This window comes from Oryzias latipes, chromosome 14 (genome assembly GCF_053564925.1).
Source record: "Oryzias latipes strain Hd-rR chromosome 14, Olatipes_Hd-rR_3.1".
Taxonomy (NCBI): domain Eukaryota; kingdom Metazoa; phylum Chordata; class Actinopteri; order Beloniformes; family Adrianichthyidae; genus Oryzias; species Oryzias latipes.
Genome location: NC_136250.1, coordinates 26,679,615 through 26,695,537, shown reverse-complemented (window position 1 = coordinate 26,695,537; position 15,923 = coordinate 26,679,615). Strand labels below are relative to the sequence as shown.

Here is a 15,923-nt window from a genome sequence, read left to right as displayed (position 1 = left end):
AAAAAAGGTTCAGATTGGTGGGGCTGGACCAATGGTGGGACTGGACCAATGGTGGGGCTGGACCCCCTGCCCCTCCGTTCTGGCACCGGGACCCTTCCTTGCTGCCTGTCTCTCGGCACCACGAGGCTCTGGCCTCCAACTGCGGCTGGCTTGCCGTTTCTGGCTGCCCGGCCGCTCTGGGAGGGGGGGCGCCTACCGCGGCCGGCTGGGGGGCCGGTTGCTCGGGGGAGCCTTCTCCCCCGGTTGTGCCCATCCGCCCGCTCCTCCCCGCTCTCACCCAAACAAATATTGCACACAGGCACATAGGGCCCCGGGATCTGGATGGGAGGGGTATGCTGGCGGGGCTCACTGGGGATGCCCCTCTCTGGGTTCTCGTTGGCACCCGCCCTCCTCCCCGCTTTTTACTTGCATATTAGACACTCTGATTCATCTAGGGCCTTGTGGAGAGGGTCTGGTGGAGGGGGGCACGGTGAAACATCCGTGCTCACCTTTCGCTGGCCCCCCCCACAATTTTAACTTCCTCTGTAGACACACACACTGCATGCTAGCAGCACACACACAGCAAATACACACCACTCACAGAGGGACCCCGGAGTGGGGGGCTTTGCGGCTTGGCAGCGGTGGAGCCCCCCACACTGGTGACCTCCTATTTTACCTGCAGCACACACACAGCACTCCCACACCTCCATACATGGGTGGGGTCGGGGGGGGGGCGGCCGGTCTTCACCCGCCTGGTCCTCTCAGGGCGGCCGGGCTTATGGGTATCCTGTCGGCTGCGGGAAGGGTCGGGCATACGGCGCTGGGGGTAGGCCGGCTGGGGGGGGGGGTTACTGCGTGGCGGCGGGGGTAGGGAGGGTAACCAGATGATTGTGAGTATATGTGTGTGAGTGCATGGGTAGGACGGACCTGGGGGCTGGCTCGCTGGGACCCTCTGGGGCTTTCCCTCCCCATCACAGAGAGGGGAGGGCACTGAGAGGGTTGGGGAGGGGGGCTCAGATATTATGGCGGGGGGGGGGGGGGGGGGGGGGGTTGTAGTGCGTAGGGTTTTAGGGTTATGGGGGGTGGCTGTGGGTGCGTGGCGATCCCTGGGTTGCTAAGGTCGCGTGCCTGGGCTGGCTTGCGGAGACGGGGCGCCGGTCGGGTGGTGGCCGGCTCATGGGTTCCGGGGGCCCTGGCTGCGTCCCTGGCCTTTGTCTCGGTGTCCGGCGCCCGGTGGCCCCAATGGCTGCCGCCTGGTACGGCTAAGCGCTCCTGTCTTGTTGCCTGGGGGCCGGACACTGGGTTCGCTTGTGCCTCTGGGCATTGGGGGGGCCCCTGTAGGGGGGCCCTCTCTGTGCCTGGCTGGTGGGGTGGGCGGTCCCCTCCTCCTCCCCTCCCGGGCTGCCTGGGTCCGGATGCTGGGGGGGCTTCTGGCCTGGGGGGCTCTCCTCCCCTCTCCTGGTCTGGCTGGTCTGGCTGGGTAGGATCTGGCTCCCTTTATGAACACACGGTTCACGTCGGCAGCATGCATGTATCTCCACCCCCACGTGCACGTGCACACTGCCACACTCCCTGTCTGCTTCATCCCTCCTCCTTACCTACAGTGTATTGATGGACAGATTTTTTTCGCTCATCTTAGTGTCAGATTTTCACCTTTTATGTAACATTTGTCTTTCCAGCAGATCTGGTATAATTGTTACAGCTTAAAATAATAACTTATTCAAATCAGTGCTTGTATCCCCCCCCTTTTCACCTTTCTTTCTTTTACTCTCTTCCAACCTCCCCTCACATTCTTCCCCTCTCCCTCCCCACACACACTAAATGTAACAAATAAATAAAAAATAATACGACAAAAAGGGGTTTATACAAATCTACACTCTAGTTTCTTGAAGCTATATAACCTCTTTTTGTGATAGTAAAACCTGTCCAACACAAAAAGCCTTCAGCTCTAATCTGTTTGCTCAGCTGTTAGACAGAACAAGTTAAAAGAAAAAAAAAAAAAAAAAAGGTTCAGAGCACTGTCTAGTGCAGGGGTGTCAAACTCATTTTCACCGAGGGTCACATCAGTATAGTGGTTGTCCTCAAAGGGCCAGATATAACTTATACATGTAACTAAATGTAATCAAAAATAAACATACCTACACCTTAATGTTAAATTACTCATTATTTATTTATTCTAACTGTTTAAAGTGACAATTACAGTTGCATAGAAAACATATGTTTGCTTGTTACTTTAGCATAAATCCTTTTAAATTTTGAACGCTTATTAAAATCCACGTAACTCCATTAATGAAGGATCAAACTGGCCAAGTGAATAAAGAAAAATAGCATAAAACTGAGCTAGAAAGAACATGTATTACACGTGTTACATTTTACAAAAAAAGGCTGCACACAGCCTTGCATCCAACTGATGGTTTGATGACAACAATTTGTCTGCACAAACACATAAGAGCTGCAAACATTGAATAATTACAGCAGCTACACATAAATAATATGTATTCAATTAAATACAATTTTTATTTTAAGAAATCAAAAACCTTTATGCTCTTGCGGGCCACTTAAAATGACATGGCGGGCCAGATTTGGCCCCCGGGCATTGAGTTTGACACATGTGGTCTAGTGGTTCTAGATGACCCAACTCCCAACGTTAAAGTGCCTAGGATAGCACAAGGGTTAAACACTCTCCTGCAAGCTTACAGCCCCTCACATCCCTCAATTATCATTGGAGTGGGTCTTTAAATCAGAGGTTTTTTTACTTACTGGTGTTAATGGCAACATGTTTCCTTGTTTTAGACCAGATTTACCCAATACATTTCATATAAATCAAGTTAAAGTAACACTAGTGGTGATACTAAGTTCATATTCCTTCTTTACTAGTATCAAATGAAAGATAGAAGTTGTTGTGTAAAGTATTTCTTTTAGACTTGAACATCCTGGATGTGATGTTCAACGATTCACAAACACCTTTAACAATTATGGTAAATTGGACAAATGCTAATAAATAAATTGCAAAGTTAGCTTTTAGGAAAGCGGAGTCCAGATTAAGTTGTTATTTTGATCACTGCCAACATATACTTAAGTATCTATGTAGCTGGTTATGGTTTTAACAGAGAAGTTCAAGAATAACAAATCTGCTTTTGTTTTATTTTGAATTTGGTTAGGAGAGGTGTCAAAGTTTAAGAATACAATCCTTCTAAATTAAATTAGATAGGAACTTACATCTTAAAATGCCCTGTGCTGTTTCTTTTTTTTCTTTTTTTTCATTTTAAAAAATGTATTTTAATATTTTGTTGTTGTTCAAGTGTTGTCTGAGGTCTCTCTGTGAAAGAATGTTAAAATTACTGATTTATGAGAGCTGCCTTGTCCTGCACAAGGGGTATTTTGCTGTAAAAACAAATTTTAAATGCTATGCTACAAAAAACATTAAACAAAAAAGAAACTGCTGCTCTGTGACATAGAAATAAGTCTGTTGTTGTTTCTTATTAATTAGCAGAGCAAAATGCTGATCAACCAACTGCAGGAAATCACCGGGATCCAAGACCAACAGGTTCTCTATAAAGCTCTAAAGGTAAGAAGTTATCAGCCACTGATTTATTAAGTTTTAGGCTTTTATTTTGCTAATTCTGACAGCTGATTACACAGAAAAAAGCGACTGCGATAAATACATGGTTATACAAAACAGATAGATTGGATGCGCAAACTAATTATTTCCTAACATTTAAAATTCAAGTGTCATGTGATGCTAAAAAGTTGTTTGTTGGAAAGCATCACTTTCCAAAAAGTGAAATTGACACAAAGATCAACTACACTGTCATTTCCCATGCAAGTGCAGTAAAATTAAGAGGCTCAGACTGAAAAACTGTAAAAAAATAAAATGCTTAAGCATTAACAAATAAAGCAAAAAGATATCAAAGATAATGTGCACTAGTTTATTTTTTAAAGGTTTTTATCTCAAATACAGAATTGTAATTGTATGAATACATGGGCTTCGGAGCAATTAACCATTTAGAAATGTTTGTTAATAGAAAAAAAGAACAATTTGAGAGTTTTTAGTTTCCTCAACAAAAGCTACGTATTATATTTCACACAGTAACCTATTTTAAAATGACAAATCTCTCTAAAAAAAAAAGGTCATTCACTTTTACATTTTTCTCCCTAAACTCTTTAAAAGGCCAGTCATGGAGATGTTGGACATGCAGTTGGTCTGCTAACAACCCCGACTGTGGGGGTTCAGGACCCTGGAGAGCCACAGGAATCAGCAACACCTGGTGAGACCGGCTTTACTTTAAAACTATATGGATACGGTTTGAGAAATATTTTTTTGGAAAAAAAATTTCAACTGCAATCTGTGGCATACCCACTGCCACCAGGAAATAGTTTTATTTTTAAGAAGTTAATATGCTGTTTTCTCTAAAACTAAGGTTTTACAATTATTATTGTTCTAAAAAGAGCACTGATTTTAAATCACAAATCTACTTGAAACCAAGTATGGTGGAGGAAGACTACTCTCATGAGTAATATGTTTTTAAAAAGTAAACTGTCTACTACTTACCTTTGCTTAAATGAGAATCAAAGTCCTCCTATTTGTCTTATTATGTTGGCAAAACTTTATGCTGAAGGCACTTTGTGTTGTTCGGATTATCATACACACAAGTGTAGTCTCTGAAAGGGACTATGATGTTTTTTTTAATAAAAATAAAACACATATCTTTAAAAACAGAAATGGTAAAAAGAGTTCAAATTCATGTCAAACATGTATAACAAGCAAAACAGCTGAAAAAATGTGTGGCAAATACGGTGACTGGTGTTAAAAACTGTTTTTAAAAAAACTTTTCAGAGCATTCCAGCTTATTATATATATAATATATAATAATTTCTCCCCATACTAGAGGGAAATCATCAATGATTGAAATCATCAATCATATACAGTGGGAAATCATTACCATTCAATATCCAAAAACAGTTCTTAGAAAACGAAACTCACAAACTGAGGGGATGTAGGAACTACAAGATCAAACTGATAAGAACCACAAAGAAAGGTTTCTGTGTGTGGGTGTGTGGCACTAAACTTTGGAATGGGTTCAGTAATGAGCTCAAACAATGTTCTAACATCCAAATATTCAAGAAAATGTATAAAGAAGCTCTGATTTCACAATATGAAGATAAGAGGATCAACAGGTGTTTGGATAATTTCAAATACATGTGTGAACTTGATTTTGGTGAAATAATCAAAGCTCTTTTAATTACAACCAATGAGTATTAAACTGTGTAATGTGCAATAATGATTACTAAAATGTCTGAATTACAATCAATAAGCTATTGATCTTCTTTACTTGATCTGCAATGTGTAGCAATAATTACTGGTTTAACGTGATCATGTGTTCTAATGACATTCAATAATTATTACGGACATAACTGTCACTGTTACTGTTTACTGAAATCATGAATGAATGTTTTCTGAAGATAATCAATCATTAATAAGCACTGGATTTTGTTTCTGGAAAATCATCTATCTGATCAGAACCATTTACAAAAACTATGTAAAACTATAAAATGAACTAATTAAGCAGGGATGGGATTATAAACTCACTTCTTTCCACTCCTTTTCAAGCAATATATCAAGCTCTACTTAACTTTAGCTTATCATCACTTGATTTAATTAAGCAAATGTAATTTAAGTGTCATGATTTTGTTTTATTTTCTTTTTTTAATCTATGCATTTCATCATTTCTGTAATAAGTTTAATAAATCTGTGTACATTCTTTAACTAAAATGCTTGAAATCAAACAATCAAATCAAATGAAAAAGCATTTTGAAATAAAGAAAAAAAGAGCCAACCTCTTTCTGAAATGTGTGTGAACATTAAAAGTATTTTTTAACTTCTATACAAAAATAGTTTTTCAACAAAAACTAAATAAAAGACTAAAATGTACAAATAGAAATAAAAAGCACCAAATGAAAAATGCTTTATTTGCTCTGCTACAAGCACTCAAACTGTTTTCTAGCCATTTTTGATTTAAAAAATGTTGTTGTTTTTTTGCTTTTGAAAGTAGCTCAAACTGCGCTTAGTGCATAAACACAATTATTTGACATTAATTTTAACTTGTCTCTTTAGGACTGCCCAAAGATGAGTTGCAGGCCGCCATAGAGCTGAGTCTACAGGAGTCCCACAAGGCCCAGGAAGAAGAGCGAGAATTACACAGGTAATCACATATTATTACTTAATATGTATCCTTAACTTGTGTTTTTTGCTGTTTTTAGATTTTCTCCACAAAATGTTATCTTCTGCCTGCAAATTTTGGAAATCAAACATTTGTCAGCCTCTTTGCTTAAAAAAATATACCTATAAATTGCTTAAAAGTGAACTGATCTAGGCATTCATTCAAGAATTTACTGTAAATTCGAGTATGAAGAAGAGAATTCTTGTGTCATTCTCTCATTTTTTTGTTGTCCCTAAAGTTAGCGGAGTAAATCTGTGTTGGATAGAAGGTTCTGTCGCTGTATTCAGCAAGTTCCCTTGATCACACAGGGCTTTGGAGGCCAGCACAGAAGAAAATGCTGCAAGGATGAAGAGGAAGAGGTGTGAAGCTCAGAGTGAGATGTGCAGTCCTGCAGACTGGATCCGTCAGGATGACTGGCCGGTGGGAATCCGCAATGTGGGAAACACCTGCTGGTTCAGTGCTGTCATCCAGGTGAGGGGGAGGAGCTTATTCACTTTAAAAACAATAAACCCTTTGAGGCAAAAAAGGACCCAATGGTAACATGACAGCCAAAGGACAGCAGAGGGAGGAGTAAGATGGAAGGAGTAAAAACAAACAACTGAATATTTCAAAACTGTTATGAGACTGTCATATTTTTCAGAAAGTAAAGACCTTTAATATTTAGATTTAAGATACAATCAGGACCTCCATTAAACTACCAATAAGGCAAAACAAATGACGGAACTCGATTTGATTTAATTTGATTTATTTCAACCACTAATTGTAGACACACAATAAAAAGAAAAAAAACACACAGATTTATCAAATTCATTACAGAAATAATAAAATGCAGGGATTAAAAAAAACTAAAACAAAGACACACTTGGGTTAAATTTAATTCATAAAATATAGTGATTAAGTAAGATCAAGTAGAGGTTCACCTATTGCTTAAAAAGGAGTTGGAAGAAGCACACTTATATAATCCCACTGAGTTATTTCATTTCATATTTTTGCGTAGAATTAATATTCCGGTTCTACAGAATGCTAAAGAAACATGTTAAATACACCAAAAACACGATTTTCATTGGAGTGGGTCTTGAAATAAATGCTATTAATGTTTATCTTGTTTGTCAATTATTATCAATTCCCTGTATTACCAAGCAGGTCTCCTTATCTATGACAATACTCACTGTCATTTCTCTTTTAATTCCATTTAGCGCAAAAAAGAAACATACAAGCCAGTAATGACATGATATACAAAGAAGACAAAATATATACAATTCTGAGTGTTTTCATAAAAAACAAGCTAATGTACAGGGAAGTGGAAGACCACTCCCAGATAAACAAGGATAAAAAAAAGATGTGTAATACTTTTAAAACAAGACAATAGAGAAGTACAGCAAAACAACATTTCTTAATGTTACCCTTCCCATTTCATAAATCCATATGTTGTGTATTTTGATGACAATGTCACAGTAAGTATTTAGATAAAAGTCTGGTTTTTAATTTAGTTTTGTAAGTTAATAAATAAATTAGGTTATTTATCAGATCTATATGTGTATTCCATGACTTGGGTCTATTAAATTGTATTAAAACACAATGGTATTACATTTAAAGTATTTTGTAAAAATGTTATGTGTTCTTAAACAGTTTGAAACTACTGTCATTGAAGCAATCTCACAAAATTGTTTTGTTTAAAACCTTGATGTTTGGTTCCCAACATGGCTTTAATCAACGTTCAGTCTGTGTCAATGAAAATATTTTTGATCCTGTTTCTATCAGGGTCTCGTGCTAACGAGGTTAAACGTCCATTGAAAAACAAAACCTTTTGCCTAATGAGTGCAAATTGTATTTTTCGGAGCTGCTGATGCTATTACAGGGCCATTACAGACTAAAGTCAGAAAGGCATATCGGATGGCTCTACAGAAACCAGAGGCCTCGCTGTCGGGTTAATTAAGTATAGAGTGGTGTGAGGATGCTGGAGGGGGTGGGGTGATCCTGCGATTTTTTTTTCGTCCCTGTTGATGCTTTTGTATCTGTTTAAAAGGCAAATCCCCACGTAAACAGCTTTAGTGTTTATAAAGACAAATGAAAGGAGGATGTCGCCTTATGTCATCCGAAAATCACCTCTTTTTTTGTGAACATTTTGCCTTTAACTGCAGCTTTGACGAAAACTGATTTGAAATAAAACTACCTAATCAGATTAAAGCAAAGTTACCGCACAATTCGGGTGACAGCTCATATTCCCTAACTTATCTTTTGTGGTATAAGTTACTGTAAAACTGAGATAAAGCGTAATTTAATTTCCCTTTTCAAATGGAAATATTGATCAAGATATTCATGAGTACTTACTGTAGAAGCCTCTAACCCTCACATAGTACTTTATTAACCGCCATGTCCACGTAAAGCTTATCATAAGGCACTGAAGTTACAACAAGGAGTTGTGAAGTGGGTTCCTGATAGCTAAAAGAAAACGTAAAAAACTATCATTTTAATTTGTTATAATAACAAAAATCATTTCCTGTGCAGAAATCGTGACAAATCCAAAACGTTTACTGAAGGGAGCACAAAAATTGTAGACTGAATTATCATCTTTACAATGCTAAAGGTTCTCGTCCCTGAGCCGTCAGAATTTTAGAAATGAAAGTGTGGACGTCTCTTTAGCATCTTTGTGATCTTTCCCACATACAGTGTTCACCCAATAGAGTCATGGTACACTGCAAAGACAGTAGAACACTAATCTTAAGGGGAAAATCACTAGAAAGTAGTAAAATGATCTGTCAATGCATCAAGTCAGGGGTTCTAAAAAATTTAACTGTTTGACAGAATTACTTCAAATTGATTGTTAAACATCCCAATAATAAGTATTTATTTGCTAGTATTTATTTGGAGTTTCTATTAACCTACTGATAGTTCATTAGATGTTCTTAATACAAGTTGTGCCATCTTAATAAAATACTTCTCCAAGTAGATGATTTTTTTCCTTAAATAAAAGGCTTTTAGAAATATTATGAACATTTCTTAAATTTGAGGGTTTTTTTAAGTCTTAAATCGTATTTTTCTATTGGATAGAGAAAGGAATTTTGACTCATTTTAATAACAATTTATGTATTTCTATATCCTAGCTCTTGATGAGACAAACATTTATTCTCTGTGCTGATTTTTAGAGAAGTGTTAAAGAAAATTTTGGATTTGAATTTGGTATTTTCTTATTTCAACCATTCAAAACAAAAACAAAAAAGTCAAAACAAAAGAGATATACATCTATACATCTAACTGATGATGATTAGTCATGATTTGATTGGAAAAAAAATCTAAAAGTATCAGAGAATGATATCCATATATGTACACATCCACATATAAATGATCCTATTATACTTACTCTTAATCAGAAATAGACATATTGTGCTTATACAATACAAGACACAATGAATCAATTAAATGTGAAGTTTGTCAAAAACAGTTAAATTAATAGCTTGAACAGGACTGGAAGGAGCCAAACCTATATAATCTTCCCCCTATTATGTTACTTAACTATTTTATTTGTTTTTTATCATATTTTTATTATATTGATCATATTGATCATGTCCTGGTTCGTATCTTAATGATTACAATCAGTAAAAAATATTCCATTAATTATCATTATTATATTTTTTTTCAGTCAGAGTCCTTGTCACAGTTGAACTAGGTTGCAGATATGATGATGTTAAATAAAAAACAACTTTAAACCTGGTCAAATCTCTTGAATGTCAAAAAACGCAGTTTTAAATCTTCGCAAGGATCAAATAGTTTGCAGTGTAATCTCCTCAGTCTAACATTTTATTGAAAATATTCTGTTTATAACTTGTTTTTTTACAGTCACTTTTCCACTTGCCTGTTTTCAAAAGACTTGTCCTCAACTACCATCTGTCAGAGCGAATCCTGGAGAAGTGTAAGAGCCACGCGGTAAGTCACCTGCTCTCGCCTCTATTTATGAGATGCTTTCATTTTTTTATTTTATGTGAGCTGCATGATGGCTGTGAAGTCTGACTCTGACTTTATGGCAACAGGACAAAAGAAACATAGCTTTCATGCAGGAGCTACGCTGCTTGTTTGCCCTCATGGTAGGCTCAACCCGGCGGTTCGTGGATCCTTCTGCCGCAGTGGAGCTGCTGCGAGATGCCTTCAGGACAAGTGAAGCCCAGCAGGTATAAAACACGTGCAGCTCAGGCTAAAATCCACTTAAAATGACGAAACATGTGTCGATAAGACTGGTCTGGTGGTGTATCAAATTCAAATTTCAAATGAATTTTATTTATATAGCACCTTTCATGTAAAAAAAGCTCAAGGTGCTGTACATAACAACGAACAAAAATGCAGAAAACACCAATCCCTATTCACGCAATAAAATAATTAAATAAGCCCCACACAATAAATTACACAAAAACAATCACAAGTAAAAGAGAAATGACGAAAGACAAAAAAAAGCTAAAGAAGAGAGAACACAGAAGGCGCCGTCTGCCCTGTCCTCCTATTGGCCGGGGTGTCAGCATAGACACAAACATCCCAGCCAAGGGTGGGAAAACACTCGTAAACAGTCTAATTTGGCTAAAAAACATGAAACAAATATGTGTTAATATATACAAAACATAAGAGCAAAAATGTCTAGATTAAACAAATATGTATGTGATAAAATGTCATAAAATATAAGAGTAAAAATTCTAGAAACAAATAAAATGATAATATGATGTGATGAAAAATCATAAAACATAAAAAGAATGAAGAATGAAAAAAAAAAGATATGACATGAAATCTAATTAAAAGCTGATTTAAAAAGGTGTGTCTTTCATTTCTTTTAAAAACCTCAACAGTGGATGAGGCCCTCACATCCTCAGGCAGGCTGTTCCACAGACGAGGTCCGTAGTGTCTAAACGAGGCCTCGCCGCGGTTTTTGTCCTGACCCTTTGGGACCTTCAGCAGGCCTGCACCTGAGGACCTAAGGGCTCTGGGAGGTTCATAAGTTAAAAGCAAGTCAGATATAAACGACCATGGACACTCTTAAAAACTATTAAAATAATTTTTTAACCAACCCTGAAGCTGACAGGGAGCCAGTGCAGATATTTTAAGATTGGTGTAATGTGCTCCCTCTTCCTAGTTCTCTTTAAAAGGCGTGCAGCAGAGTTCTGGACTAGCTGCAAGCGATTTAGTGTAGTTTTCTTTACACCAGAAAGGAGGGCATTACAATAATCTATCCTTGATGTAATAAAAGCATGGATTAAGATTTCAGCACTGGCTCTAGATAGATAGGGTCTCACTCGGGCAATATTCCTTAGATGGTAAAATGCAGATTTATTTCGTTGATTCGCATGTTGGTCAAAGCTAAGATCTGCATCTAGAATCACACAGAGGTTTCTTGCTGTGTCACATGTGGTCATAGAATTGGTTGACAGATAAAATTGGACCCTATCCCACTCAGCTTCAGAACCGATTACCAAGACTTCAGTTTTGTCTTGGTTGAGCTGCTCTCCCATCCACATTTTAATATCTAAAATATAATTTAAAGGGCTATCTATGGGTCCAGTGTCGTCAGGAGACACAACGACATAAAGTTGAGTGTCATCAGCATAGCTATGAAAGTTAATGCCGTGTCTCCTGATGACATCACCAAGCGGAAGCATGTAAAGATTAAAACGTGTAGGACCCAGGATGGAGCCTTGAGGCACCCCACATGTCAGTTTGTGCCTCCAGATGAAAAGTCATTTAAATTAACAATAAAATCTCTATCTGTGAGGTAAGATTTAAACCAATCAAAAGCTGTCCCAGTAATTCCAACCATGCCGTGAAGTCTGTTTAAAAGGATAGAGTGGTCAACTGTGTCGAAGGCTGCACTCAGGTCCAGTAGGACTAAAACAGACACTTTCTTCATGTCAGCATTGGACCTGAATTATGAGTTATTACTGGTCCAAACACAGCAAGTCTTTGTTTCCTTTATAGGATGTCAGTGAATTTACCCACAAACTGCTCGACTGGCTAGAGGATGCGTTTCAACTGGCAGCAAATGGAACGTAAGCAAGATGTTTATGAAATAATATGTCATATTTTTTCACGAGTTATGTAAAGCTTGGCTTTGCTTTCAGAAGTGCAGAAGACAAGCAGCATAACCCCATGGTTCAGCTTTTCTACGGCACTTTTGTAACAGAGCGGAAATGTGGTGGTATGAGGTTTTCAACAGATTTTTATTGCCATTTCTTCAGTATACATTTAGTTTTAGCTTCTCTTTTCTATGCAGGTAAAACATTATGTAATATTGAGCAGTTCGGCCAGTACCCTCTGCAGGTGAACGGCTTCAACAACCTTGATGAATGCCTTGAGGGCGCCATGGTTGAGAAAGAAATTGAACCTTTGCATTCAGATCACAGCGTCACACCTGGGCGTGAGGTGACTAAACATCAATGTCTCTATGTTTGTGTGTTATTTTAAAATGTCCTCATAAATAATCTGTTTTTTTTCCTTTTTTGCAGAGATGGTTCAAAAAGCTACCACCAGTTTTGACTTTTGAACTTTCTAGATTTGAATTCAACACTCAGCTCGGTCGTCCTGAGAAGATACACAAGAAGTTAGAGTTTCCACAAATCATTTACATGGACAGGTGAGTCAGACAGAAGATTCATAAATAAGATTTCTTTGTGCTGTTCCCTTCACACATTAACATATTCAATACGTCCACACATCTTCATGACTGAAAAGGAGCAGTGACAAGTTTTTATTTTATTTCTGACCCTTTTACCATAAAGTTCATTCTTTAAAGATATTTTTTAAATTAAAAGTTTCTGTGAGCAACTTCTCAGAACTTTCTGTTCCAAACTTATATCCCAGCAAAAGAAAAACATGTTTGCTTTAAAATTGTAAGAGCAACTTTTAACTTAAAATCAAATTTACTCCTATGTTGAAGTAAAAACAAATAATTTTTGTAAGCTCTCTGGAATCTCTCTATTTTTGACTTTAAACATGTCTAATAAAGTTTGCTGTTCCACTAAACCTAATAAATAAAGCTTTATGTATATTCCAACTTTATATGTTATATAAATATATGTATTCTGCACTATATGTAACATGAAATTGGTTTTATATCTATTACCCCACATTTCAACAAAGAAGGCAATAACATTGAACAAAATAACATTCTCAGCACCTTACAGGGTAAATAATACTTAACATTTTTAAAACAAATGTAGTTTTAATCACTTTACCTTTAACATATGATAAATGAGGCTCCAAGACAAAGTTTATTCAGAAAATACCTCAAGGATTCTAAACTCAGATATTATTTAATTGTTACTCCTTCAAATGGACAGTTTTACATCCTCTTGTTTTTATTTGCAAAAACTGTAAACATAAACGTTTTTAATATCAATGACAGCTTCTTATTGTTAAACTGATGTTTAAGTTTAACCATTTTAATTTTGATTTATTCTATTAAATGTTTTACATTTTTCAAAAAACTCTACTGTCATTAGAAAAAAGGACAAGTTTCAATACTTTGCAAATGTTATTTAGGTGGACTATACTAACGATTCCAAGGTTAAATGAGCTTTTTATCATAAGAAGTCCTAAATGCAGAATCCAATGGAGTATTAGGGCCACCATAACTATAAAAAAGTAAATACATTTACGAGAATAAAATCGTAAATTTATGAGATGAAGAAGTGTAATTTTATGAGAATAAAAAGTCGGACTTTCACAAGGAAAAACCCACGCTAATCAAAAAATATAGCTAGTTGGTTGTGTCGGCCTTCATTCCTATTATGGAATATAAATCCTTCAATGCAGCCATTATTGGTGATGCCATAAGACTGTAGTTTATATAGAAATCCATTGTGCAATGAAGACTTCGGACCTCTGCTCCTATACTGCCGACGGCGTAAAATTACGACTTTTTTCTCATAATTTTACTTAACTTTATTCTAATAAATGTATTTATTTATTTTAATGGTGGCCCTAATACTCCGTGGTAGCAGAAGGAATCAGAAGAACAGCATAAAGGCATTTCACCAAATCTTACTTTATCCATTTATGGACATTTTTGAGCATAGATATCTTCATAAAAATCTTGAACGGACGAATGAAAGGAGGGGAGAAGTGAAAAGACACAAAGAACAACTTGCAGCTCTTCAACAGAAACTGGAGTGGTATGTCATTCCTACCACAGAGAATAATTTGAACAATTTTACATTTTAGTAAAGCTAACTCTGGGTTTACTAAAGCTTTCTTTTTTATCTACAGTTATAAAAACTTTGGCTCAGGACCTGTCAAATATCCCCTGGCTGACATGCTTCAGTTTGTTCTGGAGTTTGCTACTACAAAACCCACGAGTGTCTCTCCAGCTACTGAGGAGATGAGACTATCTACAGCCTCGCCAACTCCTCCTGCTAGCTTCCCCCACAGTGAAGCCGTACCAAGAGACAGTAGGTATGTTTCTCACCACCAGAGAACAAGCCGATCACTGACTTTTTTTCTCTTCAACAAGCTTTCTGTCATTGAATTTTTAAATAGTAAACTAAACCAAACCAGGATTACCTTAGTTGTGCTGCTCTTTTTAGTGACCCAGAGGAGACTGATGATGGTTTGGCTTGTGGTGTTTCCAACTGCCAACGAACACCCATCTACAAGCCTTTTACCCAATGCAGACCCCCCATTGACTGCCCACCACACCCTGCACCTCACAGCATCACTGAGGAAGAGCTGCACTTTGTTAAAACCTGCCTGCACCGATGGAGGACAGAAGTGGAGAACGAAATAAATGGTACAAAAACACACAATTTTTAAAATCATGTTTTCAGGAGAAATTAATTCATCTCTAATTTTACCTCTTAAGCTTAGGTTTTTCGTCAGAAACATAAATCTGCTTCATCTCTGTGTTCTGTTTTCATTGTGTTTGCCAGAGCTAAAGGCCACCATTGAGAAGGTCACTCAGACCCTCGAGGGCATTTACTCTGACAACAGTCTCTGTCAGGTAAACCTCCAAACTCACCTACTTTACTGTGACAGCGATCCAATTACATATTCACATCCCCACCGTCACAAAGAGCATTGATCAACGATAAACTTTAGCAAAATTGTATCGTTTATTGACAGCAAAGTAGATCTGAATACAGACCAAACGCAAGGTTCAGGCCTTGATCCGGACCAAATTAAGCTGACTAGGTCCGGAACAAACAGTTTTCCCAGTCTGTATACACCCTTAGAAATGAGGAAATTAGACAATCAGAGTGTAGTTTGAGTGTGCATCCGATGGCCCTTCATTGGGTACCTACATATCACCTGCAAATCCTGTGTGTTCAACATTTGAGCGATGTCAGTAAGGGACCAGTATGCGCACCTTACTAACAAACAGGGGCAAGACAGCCTCATAAGTGTGTGATATACCTTATCCTTACAAATACGTCACAATACACTTAAGACACAAATGACAATCCTACATTCCATTTTGTGTCGCACCTTAAAGACCTACTCCAGTGAAAACCTTTTTAGGGTATTTTTAACACGTTTTTGTGATATTTTTCTGAGGATGGAGGACATGTATGAAGAAAATTCAACTTAAAATTGCATTTCTGAGTATTTCTGTGTTCAAATTATTGTGAATCAGGAGCAGATAAAAAAATATCATTGGAAAAACCTTGGAAGTGTGATGCAGAAATCACCAGTGGCATGGCTCCAATCCAGATGCATCCACTTGTAGACCCATGTACGTCTTTGTTTTCCTCG

At 37.6% G+C, this 15,923-nt stretch overlaps 1 protein-coding gene across 4 annotated transcripts in view; it reads left to right on the top strand.

The window, feature by feature from the left end:
* Nucleotides 1-15,923, top strand: part of usp28 (ubiquitin specific peptidase 28) — a 32,831-nt gene that overhangs the window by 1,348 nt on the left and 15,560 nt on the right. For 2 of the 4 annotated variants that reach the window (XM_020709131.3, XM_011483920.4), the window contains exons 2-15: nt 3,470-3,547; nt 4,151-4,247; nt 6,095-6,182; nt 6,509-6,671; nt 10,038-10,124; nt 10,229-10,366; nt 12,153-12,223; nt 12,296-12,372; nt 12,448-12,596; nt 12,680-12,807; nt 14,252-14,347; nt 14,442-14,627; nt 14,759-14,961; nt 15,101-15,171. In XM_020709131.3, coding sequence (XP_020564790.1) covers nt 3,470-3,547; nt 4,151-4,247; nt 6,095-6,182; nt 6,509-6,671; nt 10,038-10,124; nt 10,229-10,366; nt 12,153-12,223; nt 12,296-12,372; nt 12,448-12,596; nt 12,680-12,807; nt 14,252-14,347; nt 14,442-14,627; nt 14,759-14,961; nt 15,101-15,171 — 1,632 coding nt within the window. The remainder of the gene's footprint in view (nt 1-3,469; nt 3,548-4,150; nt 4,248-6,094; nt 6,183-6,508; nt 6,672-10,037; nt 10,125-10,228; nt 10,367-12,152; nt 12,224-12,295; nt 12,373-12,447; nt 12,597-12,679; nt 12,808-14,251; nt 14,348-14,441; nt 14,628-14,758; nt 14,962-15,100; nt 15,172-15,923) is intronic. The other 2 variants (XM_020709130.3, XM_020709129.3) reach the window with 2 other exon arrangements.